This window comes from Coturnix japonica, chromosome 3 (assembly GCF_001577835.2).
Source record: "Coturnix japonica isolate 7356 chromosome 3, Coturnix japonica 2.1, whole genome shotgun sequence".
Lineage (NCBI taxonomy): Eukaryota > Metazoa > Chordata > Aves > Galliformes > Phasianidae > Coturnix > Coturnix japonica.
In genome coordinates this window covers 10,759,854-10,784,654 of record NC_029518.1, presented here as the reverse complement: position 1 = coordinate 10,784,654, position 24,801 = coordinate 10,759,854, and the positions used below count along the sequence as shown (strand labels likewise).

The 24,801-nt window shown below is 44.0% G+C and overlaps 1 protein-coding gene and 1 long non-coding RNA gene across 3 annotated transcripts in view; one reads left to right on the top strand and one right to left on the bottom strand.

Moving 5' to 3' along the window:
* The window catches only part of LOC107310898, a 37,479-nt gene extending 12,684 nt beyond the window's left edge, over positions 1–24,795 (bottom strand). The window contains exons 1-5 of one of the 2 annotated variants that reach the window (XR_004306522.1): positions 24,682–24,795; positions 23,982–24,063; positions 18,340–18,987; positions 11,598–12,492; positions 10,806–10,919 (exon numbers count right to left, since the gene is read on the bottom strand). This is a non-coding gene — a long non-coding RNA (uncharacterized LOC107310898). The remainder of the gene's footprint in view (positions 1–10,805; positions 10,920–11,597; positions 12,493–18,339; positions 18,988–23,981; positions 24,064–24,681) is intronic. The other variant, XR_001553794.2, reaches the window with a different exon arrangement.
* Positions 118–16,301, top strand: PSEN2 (presenilin 2). The gene is made up of 11 exons (XM_015856980.1): positions 118–252; positions 3,089–3,285; positions 3,980–4,209; positions 5,144–5,285; positions 5,882–5,949; positions 6,657–6,877; positions 7,728–7,826; positions 9,629–9,706; positions 11,280–11,390; positions 11,912–12,030; positions 13,939–16,301. The coding sequence occupies exons 2-11, from the start codon at positions 3,142–3,144 to the stop codon at positions 14,092–14,094; spliced, it is 1,368 nt and encodes a 455-aa protein (XP_015712466.1). The 5' UTR covers positions 118–252; positions 3,089–3,141; the 3' UTR covers positions 14,095–16,301.
* Positions 24,796–24,801: the final 6 nt, after the last annotated feature.

Genomic DNA, 24,801 nt, shown 5'->3' with positions numbered 1-24,801 from the left:
CCATACCCCGCCATGACAGGCAGCTCCACCGCCGGGGGATGGGTGCGCAGAGCTCCGTCCCTATTCCCACCCTTCTCTCCTATTGCAGGATGCTGCCGGATGGGTGGAGACACTCTCTGAGTGGCAGCTGCAGCGGCGAGTCACGGTGGTAGGGCACTCGTCCCCGCGGCCAGCGGTGCGTCCAGGACACGCTGTAGCCAATGGGATCGGACACAGGGGCGGCCGGCCGGGTCGGGTCCGGGCTGAGCGCAGGTACCGGGGGTGGAGACGCGGGTCGGGCGCCGGTTGTGGGGTCTCCGGCTGAGCCGGCTGGGTTAAGGGTTGGGCGGGGGGCTCCGGCACGGGGCATCGCACCGCTGGGTCCGTGTGCGACCGCTCAGCTTCGCGCTGGGCCCGGCAGCGAGTAGATCCGGCAGCTTTGCTGGCTCATGCTGGTGTGAGCTGCGTGGTTGTGTGCGTATGTATAAGGCTTTACAGTACGTGTGTCAAGTAGAAAATCAATTACCTGTTTTCTGCCGTGAGCGGCGCTGGGACGTGGCGTTGGGCCTTAAAAAGCACAGAGCAGGCTGCAGGTCTTTGCTGTAGCACCTCCGGTTCTGCTATTTTTTGGGGCAAAGCGAAACGTGCACGGCAATCGCAGAGCCCGTGTGTTCGGACCTGCGTTCCAACTGAGCTTCCAGAGTCAGTCTGAAGACTGGCATTTGTTGTTCCTGTCCTTTGGCAGACAGTGCTCTTTAGTTGCCTGAATACCGACACGGCATCCTTGGGAGGCAGAAGTCATATCTGCAAGACCTTTTCTCTTTGTTTATCCAAAGAAGCAGTATCAGAAGAGCGTGGCTTTGCTTGTCAGGTGCTTTGTTGGCTTCCTTCCCGTTCTTTAAGTGAGATCCTTGGGCAGAGGCTTCCTCTCCTTTCCCTTTGCTCAGTCTGTGCTCAGGGAGTGATTGTGAGAGTTGCCAGGCAGGTCCATCCTTCCTTCCTTAAAGGAGAGACTACTTAAGCCAAAGCCTTGGTGCCAGTTTGTAGTGCAGCTTGGATGAATGAATGGTGGCATCAGACTGACTCATAAGGGGCCAGTGGTGCAGCAGAGGGTTCCCTCTCTAAGCCATTCATCCAGGGCCCTCGCTTGGCCCTGCTCTTGTTTCTTACTGTGGGCACTGGCAGTGGGGCTGCTCGGGAGCCAGCGTGGGTGCCAGTCCTGCTGAAACCTGGCTCTGCAAAAACCATGGAAAACAAATGCCCATTGTCTCTTCAAAAGAACTGGATTTCTGATGAGCACCTGACGTTTGCACTAGAAGCTGAGGATGGTGGGACAGCCCCCTTGGCACTAACGCAGATCTAGGTCACTTTAAGGCAGCTGTGAATGCAACTTCAGAGGATTTGTTGAGAGGATTTGTTGAGGGCCAGTGGCTCCAGTCGAATCCTTAATGCTTTGGGGACAGTTTCACCTCTCGCTGAAAGCAGAGCTCACTAAACAAGGGGTGGTAAAGCAGAGTTCAGGTGTGAGTCTGTCTGCTGATGAAAGTACTGTTATATCTTTGCCACTGTCCTTTCTGAGAGTGAATAACAGAAACTCTTTTAATATTATTATTATTGGGTTCTTAAAACCTGAATTTTGGTCCTAAACTATCAAAGAGTAAAATCTATCATTATTTTTCCCCCTTCCCTGCTTTTTTGACACTAGCAGAAAGTTTTAAGAATTATTTAAATTTCACAGCTCAGACATTTACATACTTAGAATCCCGTGGTGCACATATTTTAACCTGTAGGTAGGGCCAGAAGTATGTCACGCTTGAATGATTGCATGTTATATGAGTGTACAACTTTAAAGAAGGCCTACATCTTCTAACTGAAGCAGAATCTGGGCTCTCTGCTGTGATCTAAGAGCCCCCACGTGCTGAGTGGGGATAACACATAAAGTACCTGGCGAGTGGAGACTTCTGCCTCAGTAAGAAAAAAAACAGCACAGAAATGTAGGTAGCTCGCTCAGAAAGAACATGGTATCACTGTAAAGCTGGCAGGCCTGGTTTCAGGGCTGTCCCTGCATTTGTTTCCCATAAATGTGCAATTTTTATCACTGAAAGAGGAACAAAATGAGAGGGAAAGGTTTAAAGAGAAGGCAGGGGAGGAACAGTTGTCTGAAAATTCTTTGCTTGGGCGGAATGAGGTTTGCTTTCTAAAATATCTTGAAGGTGTTAGATGTGTTCAGGGTTTTGTGAAAGGCAGCGCAGCCTCACACTCCTCCCTCTTTCCATCCCTTGAAGTGAATTCTAGTTTCTTTAATACGAAGGAAGAACCTGTCATGGAGCTTCAAGGCATCTACTCTGACCTCTCAGGCTCGCTGGTAGACAGTGAAATCTACCGGTTGGCCTGCAAGTGCTGGATTCAGGTGTGACTGTGTCCAAATCACGTGGCTTCTTCAGATTTCTCCCCTGAGCTGGATTAGTGGTCCATAAGGGGAGGTGAGGGAGAGGGAAAGAAGTGGCTCACTTAAAGATCAGGTCTTCCCCTTTCTTTTCTCCGCAGTTCCTGGGCAAAGAGAGGATCTGCTTCTGAAATTCATCTGGTTAATCAACAGTCAAAACAAGGAAGAGAGCATATAGCTCCTGCTTAGTGGCTTATGTGAAGCTGAGGCTCCAGGTTACTAGGAAACTTCTGCTACCTGTTAACGCTTGTGGGAGTGTTGTGCAAGAGCTGAGCTCTCTAACTTGTTTAGCAGCCAGCCAGCATTTGAAGTGAAGTGTTGTTTGGCTCATGCAAAAATATGCAAATATGCAAATATGAAGCACTGAGAAACCTCCTTTGCGAATGTCAGGGTGCTAAAACAGAGGCAGAAACTCTGCTGTGGCAGAGGAAAAAATGCTAAGTTGACCAGGTCCAGTAGGGTCAGTGCTGTGTTTGCTGTTCTCCCTAACTGCAAATGATTTTGACTGAATGGATTGTCGTGTCTGATGTGACAGCAGATGAAATCAGCAACTAGGAGTCACACAGCCTGCCTGCTAAAATCGTGCCTCTTTTTCAGGCTTCCATTTGTTTGCACTGCAGTATTTACTGTTTCTCTTTCTTTTGGCTTCCCTTGTCCTCTCAGTCTTGTGTAGTGCTTGGCTGTGCTGCTCCTGAGTGCTCCCTGTGATAACAACGATGATCACGTTTATGAACAACTCGGACAGTGAGGATGAGCCCTGTAATGAGAGAACATCTCTGATGTCTGCAGAGAGCCCTCCGGTACCTTCCTACCAGGATGGTCTGCAAGCCTCAGAAACAAGGGAAGCGCAGACACATCGGGTACGTATACGCCCTTCTTGGGTGTGAAGAAGTGGGTTTATGAGGATAAATATACCCCTCAATGGGGGTAACAGGACTCCCAGCAGGTTGGCTTCTAGGATTGGCTTTAGCCTGTGCTGTTGCTGCCCTCGGCCAGCAGCTGTAATGCATGTTCCTATTTCCTCTGCTGTGACTTTTCCCCCCTTTTACTCATCTATACTCCTCCCCTTTCCTTCCTTTTGGTAAAGATGCGAGCTTTTAATCAGGACCTGACGTACATGTGACTCTTGCAGGATATCCTTTCCAGCCTTTTTGTTTTGCCAGAAATGTAGAAACAAAACCTAGTCCTACCACTAGTAAAGCAGCATGGTAAAGCAAGCACAGTGCTGCTGTGGGAGCAGGAATTGCTCAGACTCACACTACCTTAGATACAATTTATTCTCTCCCAGTTTTCTGCACCTTGCCCTTCATGGGCACATGTCAGTTTCTCCGTACATGCATTGAATAGGCCCTCAGATATTCATGGTTCTTTTTTAAAAGCTCTGCTTTAGCCTGTCTGTAATGGAATTTCTAGTTGCGTTGCTCAGTTGGTACCATCTTATTAGGAACAAGTTGGTGTGCTGTGGTTGCCCACAGAAGCCTCAGGCAATATGATGGAATGAAGCTTTGAGCACAAAGGAAAAAGACTTATGTATCTGCAAATTCTTCCTTTCAGAAGAGGCAAACAGGTAGCAGCCGTAGCCCTAACAATGTCGCTGATGAGGATGCGTCTGACTCAGATGTTCGAGTGAGAGAGAGTGCCTTGGAAAATGAAGAGGAGGAACTGACTCTGAAATATGGAGCAAAGCATGTAATCATGCTTTTTGTGCCTGTCACCCTTTGTATGATTGTTGTCGTCGCCACCATAAAGTCAGTGCGCTTCTATACGGAGAAAAACGGGCAGCTGTAAGTGGGGTCTTCAAAACAGCCTCTGAGTCCATGGGATCCCTAGTATTACACATATGTTCCACGCACACACATCTGTGTACACAGATTGCTTTCTTGGCAGGCTGGGGGAGCCTTTACACAGCTAAAGGTGGCAGTGTAAGCACACCAAGACCTTACAAAGATGAACACAACATACTTTTAGTAAGTTTTTTTCTGTACCTGCGTTGCACTGACTCATTAGCGCTGTCATTAGGCATTAGCCTGTGAATAGCATAGTAATGAAGTTGCTTCATACTGCGGTATAAAAGATCCAGGCTTAACTCCTAGTCTGTTCACTCAGTGGCTGGCAGCAATCAGGGAATAGCATGTTCATTTGGATGAGTGCCTCATTTCCTGATGACATTTTTGTTTCCTAAAGACTCATGGTGTGGATACATAATTCCATCTAGCTCTTGCTGATTGTGCCCGGGAGTGTTCCTGGGGCTCTAACTGTGCTTGTCATGGTGGGTAGAGAAATGGAACCAAAAAAGAAGGGGGAGGGATGTGATGAAAAGGAGTAAAACAGCCTATGACACTGCTATGGAATGTGAAAAGAAGGGGCCCCTTTTGCAGAGCAGCACCTGGGATGTATCCTTGTTGTTATTGTGAAGAGGGTCCAGAGGCATGAAGTGAAAATTAGTGGCCTGGAGAGAAGTTCCCAAACTTGGGAGCTTTTCTTTAGAGCTTTGCCAGTCACAGCTGCACCGTAGGAATGTGCTTTTGTTAAAAACAACTAATCTTTAGTTGATAATTAACTGGAGCCCGGCCCCTTCAAAGGATACATCTCACGTTTACTGCCTTTGGCGGTCATATTTCCCTTTCTTTCCCACATACAGACAGATCTATTTTTATCTTAGGGCAATTACTTAGAAAAGAATGTATGTACTTTACATGGCTTTGCTTTATATCGCAGGATCTACACCCCCTTCAGTGAGGATACCCCATCTGTGGGTCAGCGTCTCTTGAACTCGGTGTTGAACACTATCATAATGATCAGCGTCATCGTTGTAATGACTGTGTTCTTAGTTGTGCTTTATAAATACCGGTGCTACAAGGTAAAGCATTCATGACAGAGCCCTCTCTACACATATTCTGTAAGTGTGTTCAAGTGCTTGCATGTCAGTGAGATTAAGGCACCACACGGGATAGTGCACAACTTAGCCACGGCAACAATCTCACTGTAGAAAAGCCTTTGCTAGCAGTGGTAGAGCTGTGCCCCGGAGTGTTATTTTGCCACAAATGTTAGGATATTAAAACAAGGCCTGTTACTCGTGCTGCTCAGGTCTGAGTATTTTCCACACAGTCAAAAAAATGTGGCAGCTTGTATTTATGGACTAAGTTGTATTGTTTGCCTTCTCTGAAATTTTAGACATGCTGTGTGAAATTCTGGACAAGCTGAGTTAGTATTATTTTTGTCTGTGGAGGTGCCAGTGGATGAGAAAGATGGAATGTAGAATGGAAGAGTTAGGGAGAACTAGGAGCAACTGGCTGCCTGTCCTCCTTCACCAGCTGTGGGGAAGGTCTTTGGAATCTGGTGAAGTGAATAAAAAAAGTCAGACAAGGCAAAGTTCTGTTAGTAGTGCATGCAGCGCTGCAGACTGTGCAGTGAGGAACAGCACCTTCAGTCACTATCTTTTTTTACCCTTAATAGTTCATCCATGGTTGGCTAATCCTGTCCTCTTTTATGTTGCTGTTCCTCTTCACCTACATATATCTCGGGTAAGTAGAGATGTTGCAGGTAACCTGGCAGTTCAGTACTAACTCTTTCACCTCTTTGAAGAAAATCCCTAACAAAATGTTTTTCCCCTTCTCCAAACTGACCTTTAAAAAAAATAATGAAAGACTGGTCCTTAATGGCCAGTGCCTGATTATTACAGTACATACTCTATAAAATTCATTGGGAAGTCATACAGTAAACATAACGGGACTGACTGAACCTTGTTGTACAGAAGTGTATTGTTCTCAGGCTGTATCTCTTCAAGCTCATTTCACTGCATCCAAGCTTAGAAAGAATCAAGTTTTTAACTTCTCGTTTCTATATTTCTAATTCATCCCCAGTACTGAACATCATAGTTCTGGTGGGCTTACTTCTATATGACTTTTTAGCTAAAGACTGTCGTAAAGCCTGCGTTAAATCTGCTCTTGAATTCTGGCCTGCTCAAATCCTTGGGATCACCTCAGGACTAAGGCAGCGTGGTCCTTGCCTGTGCACATAGGGTGCTTATCTCCTGTGCAGGGAACAGAGAGTTAAGAATGCCAGCTGGCTGCAAATCAGGTTCCCCTCTTGTGATGAGGCCTGCTTCTGTCCTGCTTCCTCTTGGTGTCATAGGAGGCTTGTTTAACTACAGCTAGTAAGATGCTTTCTGTGTCAGGTTTTTTGGTTTGGTTTTTTTTTTTTTTTGCTGAATTTCCATCTTGTATTCCAGCGAAGTGTTGAAGACATACAACGTGGCCATGGATTACCCCACAGTTATCTTAATCATCTGGAATTTTGGAGCTGTTGGAATGATTTGCATCCACTGGAAAGGTCCCTTGCAGCTCCAGCAAGCGTATCTCATTATGATAAGCGCTCTCATGGCATTGGTGTTCATTAAATATCTTCCTGAATGGACTGCATGGCTTATCCTGGCTGCAATTTCAGTGTACGGTAAGTCCAGGTTGTGAATCTCAAGGCTAAGGGAGAGATTACTCTGTGGCAATCTCAGGGCTGTACATGTAATTCAGAAAATGACTTTATCAGACTTCCAGCTTTAGAAGGGGGCAGGTGGGTGGTTAAGTTGATCCCCCACTTGTCTCTTGTTCGCTTGGTCATGTAGTTATTGTACTTTTACTGTGTTTTTCCTTCCTTAGAGTGGAACACTGATTTGAGGAAGTACTGAACCACATCTAATTGGTTGGCAAGGATGGTTGGATTTTTATCAGTAGTAACTTGGTAGTCTTGCAGGTTTCAGTTACCAGTTATGAAGAAATAATAGATTTTGGTATGAGTTAAAAGTCTGAAGGGAACCTGCAGAACAGGAGGTATCTGCAAGGTAACATTTAGATTGGTGAGGAGCTGTGACACAGAGAGAGAGAGTAAGCAAAGAGGAATTGGACCAAAGGGCTTGATTCACCTGAGAAATAGACTTAGTATATGCAGTGACAGATTGTAGAACATGAAGTAGCCTCCTTCTCTAAATTAACTATTTTGTGTAATGCGGTCATCTACTTTCATAGGAATAATGTGCTCTCAAGAGGTAGTTTTCTGTTTGTTTGTTTTTTAAGTATTAACACAACGAAAACTCTTATTGTCGTATTAAGCCCTGGGGATGGTATATAAGTGAAACACATCTTTAGACTAGCAGCTGGAATTACAGTGTGGCAGAAAACTCCATTCGGGAAGTCATCAGTAAATACTGATAGATGCCAGTATGAGGGAGGAATAGTTTTTCAAGTACTAGGAATGTAAAATGCGTTACAGCTTAAAATGAGAATGTCTGGCCCCTTTCTCTTTGCAGATCTGATTGCTGTTCTCTGTCCTAAGGGGCCACTAAGAATGCTGGTAGAAACTGCACAGGAGAGAAACGAGCCCATCTTTCCTGCATTAATATATTCCTGTGAGTAAAATTAGAATATTAATGTTTTTAATCACATTAAACTTGCAGCCTTTTTCTGTGTCAAATCAGTAAGCACTATTTCTATAGTAAGCACTATTACTTCCTTGCCCTCAGATTGGTGTGCATTTATGTCCTGTAGCACACTGTTTGTGGAAGGCCTTGTTTATCACTTATATTGGCATTAACTCTAATTAGCTGCAGCAGGGGCAGGTTTGCCTTGTGAAGCTGATGCATTCAAAAGTCAGTTTGCCTTTCCATGAATACACTGCAGAACATGCCTCTTGGTTCTGCATACAAAAGCCTTGTGTGGAGAGCAGTGCTTGCAAATGTATTTAGTTAGATGGTGCCCTCTCAGTACCCATATTCCTTCTGCACATGTTTTATAGACATACCATAACTATTTAATGAGGTTCCATCTTTTCCTGTAGCTTTCTTTTCTGTGCCCAGTACATATGGAATTGCTTAGAATGTACTTGCTTTGTTTTTTCATTGCGTGGCTGCTCCCTTCAAGTGGTTCTATTCAAATATTGTTCTGCAAACAAAATCAGTCATCCCTTTGCTGGCTTTTGTAGGCTACTTAGCTGTGATCATGTCCTGTGCCCTTATCCACAAAGGCATTTGTGTGCTTAAGATTAGGTTAGGTAGAAGCTGGGAGACTTAGGACTCCCAGGATCAGGGCTCAAGTCCTTCATGGACTTCAGTGACTTCCATTACATCTTCCTTAAGATGAATGGGTATTTCCAAATACTGGGTGCCTTGCTGGGGATGCCTACAACTTGGCTGTTATGGTTTTTCAAGTATTTAGTGCTATATAAATGCTTTTTGTGTTCCAAGTAGAGGTTCTGTTGGCTTCACCTTGGAATGGAAATGAAATATAAGTGCATTTTAATTGAGATTCGGTTAGATTGGCCTTAGACAACCTAGATGAAGTCTCCCAGATGTTTCAGTTAACATGTAAGAGTTTCCTTAAAGAAGAAAGCAGTTCAACAAATAATAAACACTGAACCACAAGTTCTTGTGCAGAACGTCAGCGTCTCCATTGCAAGACCACATTCCGTAGATATCTCTAGATGTGAAAACATCACGTTGGCTGAACTTGTAATGGAATAGCAGACACTGTGTTTGCCTTGGCTTTTTTGTTAGTTACTTTAGTTTAGTTTAGCTGCAGTGAAAACAGGAAGACTGATGTACGCTTAAATAAAAGCTGATTTGAGTTCCCGTCCACTGATCTCAGAATGGCTCATATCCCTTCTTAAATTAGGGATCTCAAGAATAAACCCACAAACATTCTTCAGTTGTTCTTGGAACCAAAACAGAAATTGCCCGTATTTTGACAGGAAAAATAATAACAAAGAAAAAGGCAGAGAGAAAACTGGCACTGAGCTCCACTGTCTCCTTTGCTTGTGTGGTTTACCTTTAGCAAAAGAGGGGGAGTATGCCATCCAACTTAACCTCTGGTTACATTTGTACTAGCATCATTTGCTGTGCAACTGTTCCTTTTGAACAGAGGAGATAGAAACCAGAAGGAAAACAACGGACATGAGGACTCTTGTTTTGTATTTTTGCTTTCTTCAGCCTATAGAGAAGGCAATACTGACTTGTGCTCTGAGACTCTTAAAAACTGAACAGATGCGCTCTCTTGCTCTGACCTTGCCTTCTAAGGAACTAGGGAAACAAATTAAGAGTCAGTAGCATTTACAGGGGGAACTGTTTATGTTTTCAGCGATAGCTAAATACTTGACTGCTCTGAGCTACAGTGACTAGTGTTCTAATCAGCTGATAACTTGCTCTCTTTCTTCTAGCTGCAATGATATGGACAGTTGGAATGGCAAAACCAGACACAGCAGCAAAAGGACAAAGCCAACAGACATGGGATGCAGGTACACTTGCATGTTGCTCTCCTGTATAGATCAGTGGCCCATGCAAACAATATGGTTAAGACTGCAAGTAAATGCAAGCCCTTGAATCTCAAAGGATGCTCTCTTTGTAGCATTGCTATGTTAGTTGCAGAACTTAATGGTGCTCTGAAACCAGTTCTTTGAACTGGAAGCAAAGATTATTAGATGATGTTGGGAGTTCCAGTATTCAAGCTGTCTTTATTCAGACGAACAGAAATCCATCTTGAGATGTACTGAAGTCAAAGATGGAAGTGGGTCCCGAGTTTTTTGTTTGTTTAACAGCTTTACCTGCTGGTGATGGTTAATTACAACATAGGCTCATAACAGTAATGCCAGTGAACTGGTGAACTTGAGTGCATTTCAATGTATTGTGTTCAAACAAATGCCATGAAACAGATGTGCTCTAACCCAGCTCTAAGTTCAATTTGGCTTGCTCTGATAAAGAGAATGGACATTCTTACAATTACCCTTGTGAAAAGATTTGTGCAGTTACACAGCAGTAGCTGATGTATTCCAGGTTTGCATTGTCAATTGGTATGCCACTGCTTATTCCTTCTTAAAATTAAACTGCAGTTTTGAGAGCAATTGAATAAAATCTGACTTCTGGTGTTGCAAGCATTTCTTATCTGGTCCCAATGCACTTCAGAGCAGCTTTTTATGCTAAAGAAATACGTTGTATTCTGAGGTTTGATAATGGAACATACTACGTATTTTCAGGCTGAAGTAGCTGACATACAACAGACCACAGGTACGCAGTCCTACTTTTAAATCTAGCACAGAGCAGGAGCAAACTACACTGTTGGGTTTACTGAATGCATCAATGGAAGCTCTGTGTGTCCCAGGTCATGGTCTGCTTGCATCTGCAGTGGCAGCATCCTACCAGGCTGGCGTGAACTGTAATGTTTGTATGGGTGCTTCTGAAAAATAGGAACTGTCAGCTAGAGTAATGTCTCACAGACCAGATGCTTCTGGAAGCACGTGGGAAAGATGAAAGCTACGGGTTAGATGTGCTTAAGAGGATTAAAAAAACAAACAAACAAACAAAAAAAGCTTGTGTGTGAAGAAGGAAACCTCTGCTTACCTGTGTGTGATCAGCCAACTCCAACGTCAGTGTGATTCAGGGCAGAACTTTTCTCATAAATGGCTGTTCTCCTACTCATCCACTTTTTTGCTCTGCTACCTGAGTACCTCCACCCTAAAGAAGTAACAACAAGGCAGTATGTGTTAATTTTACTCGGTTTCACTTGTCACTTTAGGCTGCACAGAACAGCAGATTCTAGCATGTCTGACAGTTTGATCCACCGATTGAGAACTGAGGTGAAAACTCCCTTTGTCTGTAATGACTGGTAGATAAATGCTTAGTTTTGCACATTTACTCACTTGTTTAGGCTGCTGAACACCTGGATAGCAGCCAAGCGAGCTGTGAGCATGCAGCCGTCTGGACTGTTCCAAATAATAACATGCATGTTTTCATCAAATACACGGAATGCCTATGATTGAGCTGTTGTTTTGTTTTGTTTTTCTTCTTGGCCAATGTTGTGGAACCAACAAGAAGATGGGAGAGAGAACCACAGTAGCACTTCAAATTCAGACTCCCAGATTCTGGACACAAGGAACCCTGCTCCCAGCCATCCCATCACTTTAGAGGAAATGGAAGAGGAGGAACGTAAGAGACGCTTCATATATTGCTTTCAGCGCAGTCAGGATCAGGGCCTGATATATTTACTCATGGTGGTTAACACTGTAACTCATTTGGGTCTAATTGCAGTTTATTTGAAAAGCTGTGACTTGCTGAGGAACTAAGGTCCTATACTAATTCTGCATTACTTGCTGCTGCAGTATCTGTTCTGGGTTTGTGGTTCCAGTGACATACCTTTGGCTATGCAAGACACCTTAAGCGGTTCCTTCATCCCATTCCATCCCCTTCCTTTCTGTCTCCATGCTTCTTCAGCTGGAGGGCAGCACGAGGAAGTGTTGGAAGCCTTGGCCTTGGCTTCCTCAGTAATCCGTGGAGGTAATCCCTTCTGCCTCTGAGCAGAATGCAAGAGGTTCATCTTGGTTGGTAGCCAGGAATAGCAACCTTCACTTGGTCCCAAGGTAACAAGACTTGGCTCAGGAGAAAACAAAAAAGGAGGAAACCAAACAGGAGAAGTAAGACTTGTTTTCTTTCCCTTCCACTTCTTGCAGGAGGTGTGAAACTGGGCCTTGGAGACTTCATATTTTACAGTGTGCTGGTTGGGAAAGCAGCTGCCACACCTAGTGGAGACTGGAATACTACACTGGCCTGCTTTGTAGCCATTCTCATAGTAAGTGAGCAAGTTTTTGAAACTATTATAGTCATATTCAGCAGAACAGTATATTACCAGAAGTACAAACAGCGAAGGACTGCTAAATCACTCCAGGTAATGTCCTGGGTGCTCAGGTGAAAGCATCCGTGGATTTCCTAGCCCAGTGCTTTGTCTAAAACACGGGCTTTAAGTGACTTCTAGGAGAAGCTGTGTGATAGAGGCTGGTAGGGAGGACTCCTCAGAGCAGAACCAAATGTGGAGATGATGTTGGTCAAACAGACCCACGGCAAACTGCTCTGCTTGCCGGTTTGCTTCAGTGTTCAGTTCCCCCAGAGACTGGGGACTTTGTCAGAAACAAGAGTTAATATTATGAACTCCATGTTGATGAGCAGGTGTAGTTGAGGAGGCTAACTAATTCCCTTTTGCTATGGAGAACTGTGACGTAAGAGGATAAAGGCACATTTCATTCTTGTGTTCAAGCTGGAAAGAAAAAAAGAACAGAGGACATAAGGAGACTTAAAAATCCATGGAAATTTTGAGTAAAAGTAGATGACTATCATATTGTACCTGCTTAAGGACTCAGGCCTGACAGATCTCATGACTATATGCTTTTGAATAGAAAATTATTAACAGTAACTAGTTCTTTATACTGGCATCCTTGTTGAAACTAAGAAGAGCAGCAGCAGGAATTTTAGGAGACAAAAGAAAATGAATTATTGTGTCTTTCTTGATCTTCTGTTTCCCTGATTAGACCCCAGGTGTAGAGAATTGTAGTTATGTGTTATGAAGAACATGGCTCAGAGAGCACTAGAACTAGAAATCTGATCAATCAAATAGTGTGCTGTCAACCTTTCCTGACGTGTCCTACCTCATAGGTCAGAGACGCTTACACAGGTGCCTCCCAGGGTCCCTTTACTGTGGGGAAAGCTCTCCTCTATCTCTCAGGCATTATACGCTACTCTTTGTCTTTTAAGGTGCAGTTAAATTTGTTCTGGTTTCTTCTCAGTTTCATAATTCTGTTGCTGTGTGGCTCTCTGGTTCCAAAACTGTCCCTGCAGTGTCCAGGCAGCAGGCGTATCTTTTAATTACACTGTGGAATAGGCCAGATATGGTCCATGAAGAGTGTGAAGAACAGAGCCACAGAGTCAGCTGGATTATATCCAGCCATGCAGCACAGAAACAGGGATTTAAAAATAAATAAATGAAGTCCCGCCTGCTGATCCCTAATAAATGGATGTTTGGGGGAGCCCAGCATGAGCATTGTATCTGAAGTTTCATTATCATAAAGGAAGATAAAAGGGCTCAGATAAGACAAATAATTCATACCTAAATATACTTCATCCAACTGTACTGTATATCACAAACCTTTAAAATCTTTCACATGTTTTCTAAGAGATGGATTTTGGCCTGCCGCAAAATAAAAACAGAATTCACTTCTTATAATCAGCAACCCAGTCAATAGAACAGCAGGAGATTTTCACCTCCCTCTTCCCCCCCCCCCCACACACAAGAGACCTTGAAATGTGACAAGGTGGTAGCAGTATGTGCTGCTGTGTGATAGAACCGTCCAGTGAAACTCCTTGCAGTTCAACAGGACTACATGGTCTATCTGCTGGTTCAGTAATTGGTACAGAATGCTGCAGAGCAAGATGTAAAATAATCTGAAAATAAAATAATTTTTCAGTATGCCAGTGCAAGTTGTTTACATTGATTTCTGGGGCTGTGCTCCAAGATCGCTGAAGAAAATACTTGGCCAGCTGTTTAGAAAGATGAAGATGTGGGGAAATGTATCTGATTTCACTGGTAGTTGAGGCAAGCTTCAATTTCTGTACAGTGTATCTAGCTTCCTTATATATTAGATTGTTACCAGAGGTTTGCTTCTGGGCTTCTTACTTTATTTCCTTGTGTTTTTATTCTCTCTGGCAGGGTTTATGTTTGACTCTCTTACTACTGGCTGTTTTTAAGAAAGCACTGCCTGCTCTTCCCATCTCCATCACCTTCGGCTTGATCTTTTACTTCTCGACAGACAACCTGGTGCGACCATTCATGGACACCCTGGCCTCCCACCAGCTGTATATTTAGAACAAGTGGGAGTTGAAGAATTCTTTTGAAGCTTTGCTGTGAAGTATGGTACACTGTTTGGAATAAGTCATAACGTTTTTCACCTAGTGCCATATATTTGTAAGGAAAACAGTAACCCTGTGACATGATGTGTACTAAAAAGCTAGCTACATGTTAAGATGAACTTTTTCACAGGACTCCTAACTCTTGGACTCCAATGGGAAACCTGGCTCATGGCGGGTGTCAGAGCATTACTTAAATGTTATTTAATGTGCACGCTGGCTCTTATGAGCATGGAAACGTGTATGTAGTGCGGTGTACTGGAGAGATGAAGGGTCTGATCTGTGCTTTGAGAAGCTCAGGTGTTCTAGCCTTGGAATTGCAGTCAAGTTTTGCTGTGCTCTGGAGCTGCTGGCACTTTATACTTTTGAAGTGTTGCGTGCACATGTAGTGAAAGTGGGTCTTGCTTGTAAGTAGAAAAGCACAGCAGTACGCAGAGAACAGAGCAGTGTGTCACACCTCGTGGTGAGCACTAAACTGATGTGTGATGCCGAACTTCATAAGCTAGGCTGTGTAATTGCCCCAGTTGTCTCTCTTTGTTCTGACCCAAGTGAGACATGGCTGCCACGGTTCTAGATGGGATGTCAGCAGTAAGATGTCTGAACATCAGGCTTCTGTTTCTGGGTGCATCCACCCGGGCAGCTAACAGCTGAAGGCAGGGCTGACTGTTAAGCAGATTGGATCCTCAGCGTGGAAATCATTGCAGAGCTCCCAGTAAATCAGTTGACCTGTAACTTCCTGTGTGTATCTTTGGTCTCATTTCTGTACCTGATCATAACTGTTCCAGAGGAGGATTTACCATCCCTCTATGAAGAGGTCCTCTGACGCTGACTGAAGCTCGGTTTACCTAGTTTTTGGTACTGTTGTTTCAAGAGCTTTTATTACAAATTTTAAAATAGCTATTTAATGTAAAAGGAACTCTTTTGAAAAGACTGTCATAATTTGTATCAAAATATGGGGCTGCAAACACAGACCTGCTGTGATGTTATGTAAGGCACTGCTAATGCTGGGAACGTTGACACAGCCTCAAGTGACTTCATTTAAAAAAACAACAAAAAATCACACTGTGTTGCCAGTGGACAAAACCAGGCCTGACTCCATCCTTACCGTTAGTACTTGATCACTGTTTTCCTCCAGATTTTACAAACGTTTTATTTCTATCCTGAGGGTCATTTTTAGCACTAGTTCTGTAATACGTTATTTTTCCTTCTTACTTGAGTGCGTAACAAACAAGCTGTGTTTTCTTTGACAGCTGATCAGTGTCAGCGTTTCAAACACTTTTTGAACAATGCAGTGTCTTTGAGAGATACAGAACTTCAGGTCTGAGAATCCTTTTTAGACAAGGCTTTGAAGTCTGCCTTTTTAAGATGTTTTTTTCCTGTAGACATCTTCAAGCTAATGTACTTTTTGATATTCTTAACAAGAACATCAGGTAGGTGCTTCAAACAAATTGAGAGAGCACGTCAGGTGTTTTGAGTTATGTGTCTTAGTTTGGACAAGTACACAATTATTGCTCTTGGTTTAGTTTGCTGTTCTTACTACTTAACATTTGCAATGTTTGAATGTAAAAACTGCAGACAACCAGTTATTACTGATATCTGTTTTCCTCTGGAAACAAACTGTCTGCTTGGTTTTTAAGGTTTATATAAATCAGTTGTTCTTTTTCTTTTTAACAGCAACAGTTGTGGGGCCAAATCAAAACACAATCACTTGCAATCGTGATTTTATATTTTATACTGCACGGTGTAGATGATCTGAAATGCTTTATATACAAGAAAATCCTGCTTGGCTTAACGGGGCTGTAGCATATTGTTAGAAATTATTTATTTTTCTGAAAGTGAAGTTGATATATGAAGGAAACGGCGCGGATCCTTCTTACTGAAGCATCATTAATAGAGCTTGAGTTCTATGTACATTTGTGCTTACAAAGATTGGCCCCTTGCTGCATTCTGCATAACTTATAAATTAATTTAAAAGGTGACTGAGCAGTGGATTCTGTCAGTGCAGCGACGTGTACTTTCTTGGTGAGTGAAGGGGCGTACTGTGTGTGTATATACTGGAATGGTTCTAACTGTGTAAATGTTTATATGTATTTACTAATATATATTCACTGTGAGTGTGTGTGTGTATATGTCTGTATATACACACATACAAGAGTTTTAAAATGATGTTGAGTGATCTCTCATTTCATTGGAACATTTTTACTTGCGTATAAAAGTGAAGTTCTGTGCACGTTGTTAACGTTGCACAGGATGGTAAAGGATTTGTGTTATGCCCTTCAAAAAGGATGAACTGTAGCCTAGGGGCTACGTGAGAAATGAGCCCAGTGATCTTAAAGCGTGTGTGTGTGTGTGTGTGTAGCAAAGCGGCTGTCTGTCTTTTCTGTGCACTCACCGACTTCACCTTGCTGCATGCTCTGCTAAACTGCAGTCTGACCTTGGAAAAGTCCAAAATACTGCTGTTGATAGGCCTCCATGAAGATGAAAAGCTGTCAGGTAGGTTAGGATGATAATCACCTTAATGTAAGTGTCGCTCAATAGCTTGAAGTCCTAGAGGAGATGCCACATGTTTCTATTTTCCTACATCTACCCTATCACACCTTCTTTCCAGTTTAGAATGAGTATTTCATTGCATCTGGACCAAAGTGTTGCTTGGGCACAGAACAATCCCTATTGTGTAAGACTGAAGCAATATCCAGGAGCAAAAATGTAGTGGCAAGCCTGCCTAATGCTACGGGATATGCAACATTAATGCCTTCCTTCCACTTCCATCATATTGCTACAGACTTTCATTTCCCACTAAATTCAAGATGTTTGCCCTCAGCTGTCAAGGAGTTAAATGAATATGAAATGTTTATTTTTTCCCTCATGCAACTCACTTATTTGACAGGTGCCCAGGAGCACATTTTTGGGAGGTGTCAGAGTTCAGTACTATTTATCGCTCAGTATTAAAAAGATATAAATAAATCAAGACTATGAATTGGAACTTGCTAAGCTTCTTGATATAGAAACCTGAGCCAGGTATGGAGCCAAGCAGTGGGAGTGGAAGTTTTCCAGAACAGAGTCCTCTCAAATGCAGCCTGAACAATGTGGCAGCTTCTAGGCCAAATCAGGGTTAAGACAGTGCAGAAATAAATGGTGTGAAGCCTAGTGCTCCCTAACTGCTGCCTTGCAGGGCCTGAAGAATCAGGAGGAGGCAGAGTAGGGAAAGCTTTAGGCATATTTTCTCCAGTGTCTCTGCTTGGTATGAACCAAGGAGAACCTTTGCTCATCCCAGCATAAAATCTGAGCAACTCTACAGCTCAATTGCATTTAAGAAGAGTAACAGCAAGTGTAGAAAACCAGTCCAACATTTTAACTTATGCAGTCCCCGTCCTCAAGCTTTACAAAGCTAAATATAAGCAATTAGAATTCCCCCTGACTTGGTAGAGCTGTGTTGGAAGAACTCAAGTTGTTACTCAGAACCAATGTAAGGCAAGGCAAAGTGTCTAGGGCTGCCGGTAGGACTGCCTAGTCAGGGTTATTTGTAAAGCCACAGCTTTGATGTACCAACAAATAGTTAATAACAATAAAATGATAGTAGTGCAAACAGGATTTATTCTAGCAGGATCTCCTTGCCCCTTTACCGTTCCAGAAAACACATGCCATGTCTTTAAGGCCCCACCAAACACAGCTTTTGTGATATTCCTGGAAATGTAATCAGAGCTATTTTTGTTTTCCAAATATTGTGCTAATAATTTGTCTTACAGCAGTGTTATGTGCAGGTTTCAAGAGGCATGGAAACCATTGGATTTTCTTCCTTAATATGGAGAAAAAAAAATATATCTGTGATTTTTGGCTTTCTGTGATTTGGGTGAGCAAACCAAGGACCAAAATGGCAAACGCTGTGACTAATTTTGGAGAACTCATCACGCAGGCAATCCAAACTCTGGGTTGTGTGGAGAACTAACAGGGAACAGAAATCCAGCACATGCTTTCAGCCATAGAGCCTACAGTCTGTGGACCGTTAGCCTATGAATTAATGAAATGTTAGAAGAAACAAAATATACCTGAGGCATAGGTTAAATTTACAAAAAGAAACAGGGTTTCTCTATCCGGGATTATCAAAGCAGTGCAGTTATAGTTTTAAAGATAGAAATGGTAGGAAAATCTACTAGATGGGAACATGAAGCTGCAACCAAAGCACTTATCTAAAGGGTTAAATTACCTTATTTGCTGTCAGTGTGTCTCTGCGCTTTTCAGTGCCATCATGAAATAGAAGATCTGCTGCAGAGAACAGAGATCTGGCTTCCAGGAAAGGAACTGCCCCTTGTGTTGTGAAAGCAGGCCACCAATTAAACTAGAGTGACAGTTCTTAAAGTTCATGGAGTGGATGGCACAGAACAGTCACACGCTTCATCAGTCTGTATCTAGGGGGACTGCTGAAGTAAAGGGACATCTCTGATCCCACACCTTGTGCTCCTCCAGGCTAGAAGTTCCTTTGGAAACATTGGAGAGTTCACTCTGGGAGTGAACCTGTAGTGCTGGTTCTTGGTGCTGCTGTGCCTGAAGGCAAGCTCTTTTCACAGTGCACAGCATGCAGCGCATGTTGAAATCACTCTGCTGCTCTTCCAGTGAGGCTTTCCATGCGCTTCTTTAGGAGCCAGGTTTCATGAGCATGATAGAGCAGGAAATCACCTGCAGCTTTGTTTTACAGGCAGGAGTCAAAGTGTTCGCTGAGGGTCAAACGAAGGGCTTGACCTGGATGTCTGGACCATTTCTTCATGTGTCTTTTTTTCCAGAGGCGTTAACTGCAAGTGTGCCCCCTCAGCTGAGCTCAGATATGTGTCAGTCACTTGTGAATCCTCCTCTCCAGCTGTGATGACACAAATATAGATACTAGAGATCAGATTAGCCTTTCTCAGCTGACCTCAAGTGTAGGATCAATAGCCATAACAAAGCAGGAAAAGGGTCAGTCAGCATCCAAAGTTAGCAGTGATTCAGCTTGCCCCCTAGACTGACTACTAAAAGTAAATGGTTAGGACTCTGTGAATCACTGTCCACGTGTGGAAAGGAGTCGAGGAGATTGCCTGTTTGCCACATGAGTACTCGGAAACCCCCCAGCTTGTCCTCTCTACCCCGTGCTATGTGCTGGAACAGCAAAGCAAGGTGTCAGGAAGCCGGAAGGCAGAGCAGCTCTTGGGACAGTGAAAGCAAGAGCGTTGTGTTGAGGTTGAGTCCAGGCTGGGCCAACAGTGTGCTGCAGCAATGTGACATGCAGCCATACTTTGCCAAAGGTGGTACAGTAGCTGTGTTTGGCAGCATGCTTTACCATTAGTTACCACGCTGCCATGACTAGTACTAACTCTTAGTTTGGGCTGAGTTCTCCAAAACTTAGTGAAATGTTCTGAAACAGCCCCATTTCTGCTGTATTGTCCATCCTGCCTTCCTGTTTAGACTGATTCTGTGGAAACTCCTCTAGATAATCCTTCTGTCCTTCATCTAAGGGCCTTCATAGTAGCTAAATGCAGGTGAGGGACTTGCTTCTGTTTGCCTCACTTCAAAATTAGTTTCCACATTTAACCAAGGAGTGAATGGCTTCACTAGTTATTATCTGCATGGTGAATCCTGCCTGGCAGCTACAGGGTAAACTGTCTTTCTACTGTGCGTCTGTGGGCTCTGTTGTGATACACGTAAAATCAGTTAGATGGCAGGAGGAAAAGGCAAAGCACACACTAAACTCAATGAGCAAAAATAATGAATCTGTCTAACCCAGGAGTAAACAACTACTGTCTTGAAATAAGAGAAATTCTTCATGCAGAGAACTTCCCTGGGAGAGGAAGAACCCATGCAGAGAACAATCACCCCAGTGATATGGTAAGAATCCCCATCATAAGGTTTTTGAGATGCAGCTGCTTACAGTGCTTGATAACCTCATCTGGGCTCCCTTTTCTCACAGAATGTTGGACTTTATGATTTTCCAAGCTTCTTTCCAACCTGGGCTCTCCCAGCAGCCCAAAGACAAGGACTAGTCGTGCTTTCTTCCACTTAGTGCTCCTTGTGCAGTCTTGCCACCTGTCTCTGTCCTTCTCTCAGCACCCTCCACCCCCATGGGCTCATCGCCAACTTTCCAAAGCACCCAGTGCCCACTGCAGCCACATGGCAATGTTTGGAGGCAGCAGTGGCTGGCACAAACCGCAGCCAGGCAGCACTGCGCTAAGCGTGGTGTGCTGCACAATTTTTTCCAGCCATCCTCCTCCGTCAGTGATGAACATGTTTGTAGCTTTGGCTTGTTGTGACTTGTTACCACCCCATCTAGAGAATAACAACTATTTCTGTGTTCTTTCATAACGTAAGGAAAAAAAAGATACCTGTGTGTAAATTTCCACTTGGAGAGATGTTTGCAACACTTCTCCCGGTGGGAAGAAATCATGTTATCTGGCATGGTGAGGATGCCTTCAAGCAGCTCCATTGGGCTCCCCTGCCTCCCCCAGCCATGCAGAGCAAGGCTGCTTGCTGAGAGCCCTGGGTTGAAAACAGGGGTGGAAGCTCATGAAATACCTGCCCCATTCCCTGCACTGTGTCTTGGACAGAAAACATTAGTTGTGAGAACTGACACGGTGCCTCCTTCCAAGAGAGCTAAATCATCTTGGAAGGTTTCACCAACAAAATGAAATTGAGCCTCATCTCCTTCCCTTTACAGTGAGGGGGAAAGAGAAATGAAGGTCAAATACAAAAAGAGTGTGAGTGTTTAGGGTGAAAATACACAATTCAGGAGTCAAAGCATTCCAAAGCGCTATAAAAATAGCTCATCATTTGGATCCTATGATGATAGTGGATGTGCATCTGCCACTGGCTGAAGTCAGAGGGATCTCATTTCTTTACAAGGCTGTTGCTCTCATCCTTGGCCATAAAGCCGTGTAAATAACATATGGTACAAACAACGTCACTGAAACTTGCCAAAGTTTTGAAATACCTGAAAGTTAACTACTGAAACCAAGCCACCTGTCCAGTATGTTCTCCTTGAGCTGTTCCAGTTCATCATCATCGCAGCGTTATGTTGATGGAACGCCATAAATCTGTGTAGGCAGATACGACATTCTTCCTGCTCTATAGAAACTTCCCTCTAAAGACGAGTGACCACAAGGTGAAGTTTTCCAAGTTGTATCTTATCAGAGCTTTGGTTGCTTGGAGAGGAAGAACTGACAGAAGCATTTCCGAAGCAGTTTTTGCCTTGTGGTTAGCTGTGTAAATGTGGGAGAAGGATGGTGACGCATATTTTACTGTGGTCAGAGAAACAGCTTGGGCCTGTCCTATGTCTATGTAAGAGGATTTCTGCGCGTTCTCCAAATGCTCATCAACATGATGACAAAACCAATAGTTGCTTAATTAAGAATGCATTAACCTTTTTTTTTTTTTTCCTGCAGGTTAGTTGTCTGACTACTAATTTCCCATTGCAGAGGAACCCTTCTGACTGCAGGGCCTGAGGATCCTTCCAGGCTCTGATCCTCTAACTTTGTTTTTCTGAAGTTGAAACAGCCCGACCAATTCCTCTCCCACATGCCTGGGAACTTGGCCCACTTTGTCCAAAGCTCTGACAGGAGCCAGCTTTTTCTGAGTTCTTCAAAGCAGCCAACATCAGAACTGGCAGGCTTTTTTTTGGGTGTTCCCTGGCATTCAGTAAGCAGCGAGCTGCTGGCTGGGGAGCAAACAGACTTCCCTCAGAAAACAGCAAGCAGGAGGAGAAAAGCAACCTCACCCAAGGCCTGACAGTGAGCCCACTGGAAGTCACATTTAGAGTCCTAGATTCTCTCTTCCCCATGTTGCTCTTGCTGTTTTACTGAGACCTGCAGCAGAGCTGTTTATCTACCTCATGAAATTACATAATTAAGCCCTTTGTTATGAAACTGTCAACAGGCAATACAAGGTAAAGCTACGATGGCAATGCTAAAGCATCTGCACAAATCCATAACTTCTAGCTGCTACATCGAGCATTCTCTAGAGGTGCTCTAGAGTTCTGGATAAGACAGCAAATACATTGAAAGTTGACTGAATGTAGCAATATTGAATAAGATGGGAGAAGCAAATGAAGGCCATAGTACCAAAGATACGCTGCAGTAAAGTTCTTATTGCATCATCTTATAGGCCAACAGGAGACTCCCAAAACAGCAGGACCTTGATTTTTCACAGAGCTGCTTGGGCTTGCTCTGTCAATTCAGATCTGCACTGCACAGATCTGCAAAAGGATACAAGAATCTAACACAGAAATTACACGGGATTTAGATGCTGAAGCACAAGCTCATGTAACAGCCTCATTCTGCTGTCACATCATACTGGAGGCACATCAATAGATGCCAAAGTTTTTAACGTGAAACATACCATCAGAAGGGGTGGCCTGGACTGACCCCTGCTGAATTCACATCCACACGTCCTGCCTCTGAAAACAGTTTGTATGAGGGAAGATGGAACGTTTGTCTGGGATTTGGAAAGGATGGATGAGTTCTCTATTCTCATTTCCTATTGCTGATCTTTTCCATCAGGTACAGCATAACAAGTAGTAAGAATAATATTTGCAAGGCTAGAGGGTAGAAGGCAAGAACATGCACAACAACTAGAGCCTCAGTGTGAGGGTGGAATGCTTAAAGATTTCACAAGCAGAGAAGGAAGCTGAATTTGGATCTTTTAAAGCCCATGGGGGTTGTTAACCACTGGGCTATTAAATAAATCACTGATGTTTGACTCTTTGGTTTATTTCTGAAGTATTTTGCTTCTCCTTTCTCCAGGATTCAGAGCTACAAATTTAATTATTGGTAGCACTGAATATCGATTGTATTTTACCTTTTGTTGTTACTCTTCAGAGTGTGTGGCGATCTTGCAAGACTTCTGCCATGGCACAATTCTCCCTGTGCACTACATACAACATTTGCCTTTTTGTTTAGGATTGTGAATGCTGTTAGCCAATCAAATCCCGTAAGTTAGGGATTACAGACTTGGAATCCTGGGTGTCCTGTTCCTGTTCCCCCCTGCAGAACTAAATGGTAACAACAACAGAAAAGGATAAAGTATCAACTTCTGCCAGCTTCAGTCCCGTTTTTTAATCCCAGCTCTTTCCATTCCAAATTCCATGGAGAACAGACACTTCTCACTTCTTCGCTCTAAGTATAGAAGAAGCCTGTCTTGCATTAATATACAAGGGGTCTTTTAAGGATGCAGAAAGCCTGGCAATAGAAGGTGCGATGCAAATTAAATAGCAGCTGCAAGAATGGTTTACCACACGGGAATGAAGCGAACCAGCCAGGCCTGTCTTGGAAAGATGGAGAGAGCTTGATCCTTTGCTTGTTCTGCCTACATCTCAAACTATGACAGTGTGTGCATGCAGAAACCCATGGAATTCTCCGTGCTCAGCAGAGTGAGTAAGGTATATTTCACAATTAATGCTGAGCTGACGCAAATTAAGTGGTGTTACACAGAAACTTAGAGCTGGCATCCAAATTCAGTAGACTTGTAGATGAAAGAGCATACTCTAGAGAAAGATATCTCAATAACATCTATTTCCAGATGAGGGTAAAGATTACCTTTCTTTTAGAGATGTATTCCTGGAGATGTCACCCTTTGAGGCAAAATTCTCAAAGCTCGTATCTTATTAAAGCCACGTTTTTGCATCACGTAGCATGTCTCATCTCCATCCAGTTCTTAGGCATGAAAGCGTCATATTTGACCTTTGCATTTCAGATGTATCATGTCCGTGCAAGGCCTGGGTGCAGGGCAATGAAACCAATAATGCACCTCAATCTCTTAAGTTCAAATTTAGCCTTTCTAGTACTGACCTTCCAATCTGGATGGCAGCTGGGTGATAAGTTAGTAACATACCTGTACTGCAGCTGTCCCTTCAGTTCTGGGCAGGGAGTTTCTCATGGCTCAGGGCTTGGGAAGGATGCTGTTCTTTTTTAATCTAAGACAAAACACACGAAGGAGTGTATGCAATGTTTAAGCAACATTTTATGTGTTTATGAATACCAGCCAAATCACCTTTGATCTCAGCAGCTCTAAGTCAGGGATACAACTGCCCCCTTATATTGCTGGGAGGTTTGGAACTAGCAGATGGGCTGGGAGCGTTGGCCAGCTGTGGGACTGAGCCCTGTACACAGCTGGCTATGGTCTTTTTGGTCTTTTGGTGCCCATTTCGGGCTGCTGGTCAGCTTACAGCCTAGGCCAAAGCAATTAACAGGGCTGAAATTAAAGCTCAGGGCTGTTTGTTGGTCACTCCTGTAAACTACGCTACGACTGCAGGACACCTATGAGCCTCGTTGAAGAAGAAAAGAACTATTTAAGCCCCACACCTCGTGCAAACACAGCCGTGCGGTACCGCCGGGTTACGGGTCGGGCGGGCAAGCTGCTGACTGCGATATCCACCACAGCAGCGGGGAGCAGCCCCACACAGACGGCTCTTCAGCACGGAGCAGCACATCACTGACAGGCAGGCTCCATCCCGGCCTCCATCCACTCCCGCATCCAGGCCCATCCCATCCCAGGCAGCCCCTCCCTCCCTGCCGTGCGGTGCCACACGCACCTCACGCCCGACACCCGCCACCGCCGCACGGAGCTCACGGGCCTCACGTCCCCCTGCAGCCGCCGCGCTCCCCGCCCCCCCTGCCTGCCATTGGAGGGGGATCGCCGCGCACGGGCTCAG

Excerpts from the sequence above, each read along its gene's own strand:
- PSEN2 (XM_015856980.1), top strand. The coding sequence starts at position 3,142 with ATGATCACGTTTATGAACAACTCGGACAGTGAGGATGAGCCCTGTAAT. Across the intron at positions 4,210-5,143 it reads ACGGAGAAAAACGGGCAGCT|GATCTACACCCCCTTCAGTG; the intron begins GTAAGTGGGGTC and ends TTTATATCGCAG. Across the intron at positions 6,878-7,727 it reads GGCTGCAATTTCAGTGTACG|ATCTGATTGCTGTTCTCTGT; the intron begins GTAAGTCCAGGT and ends TTCTCTTTGCAG.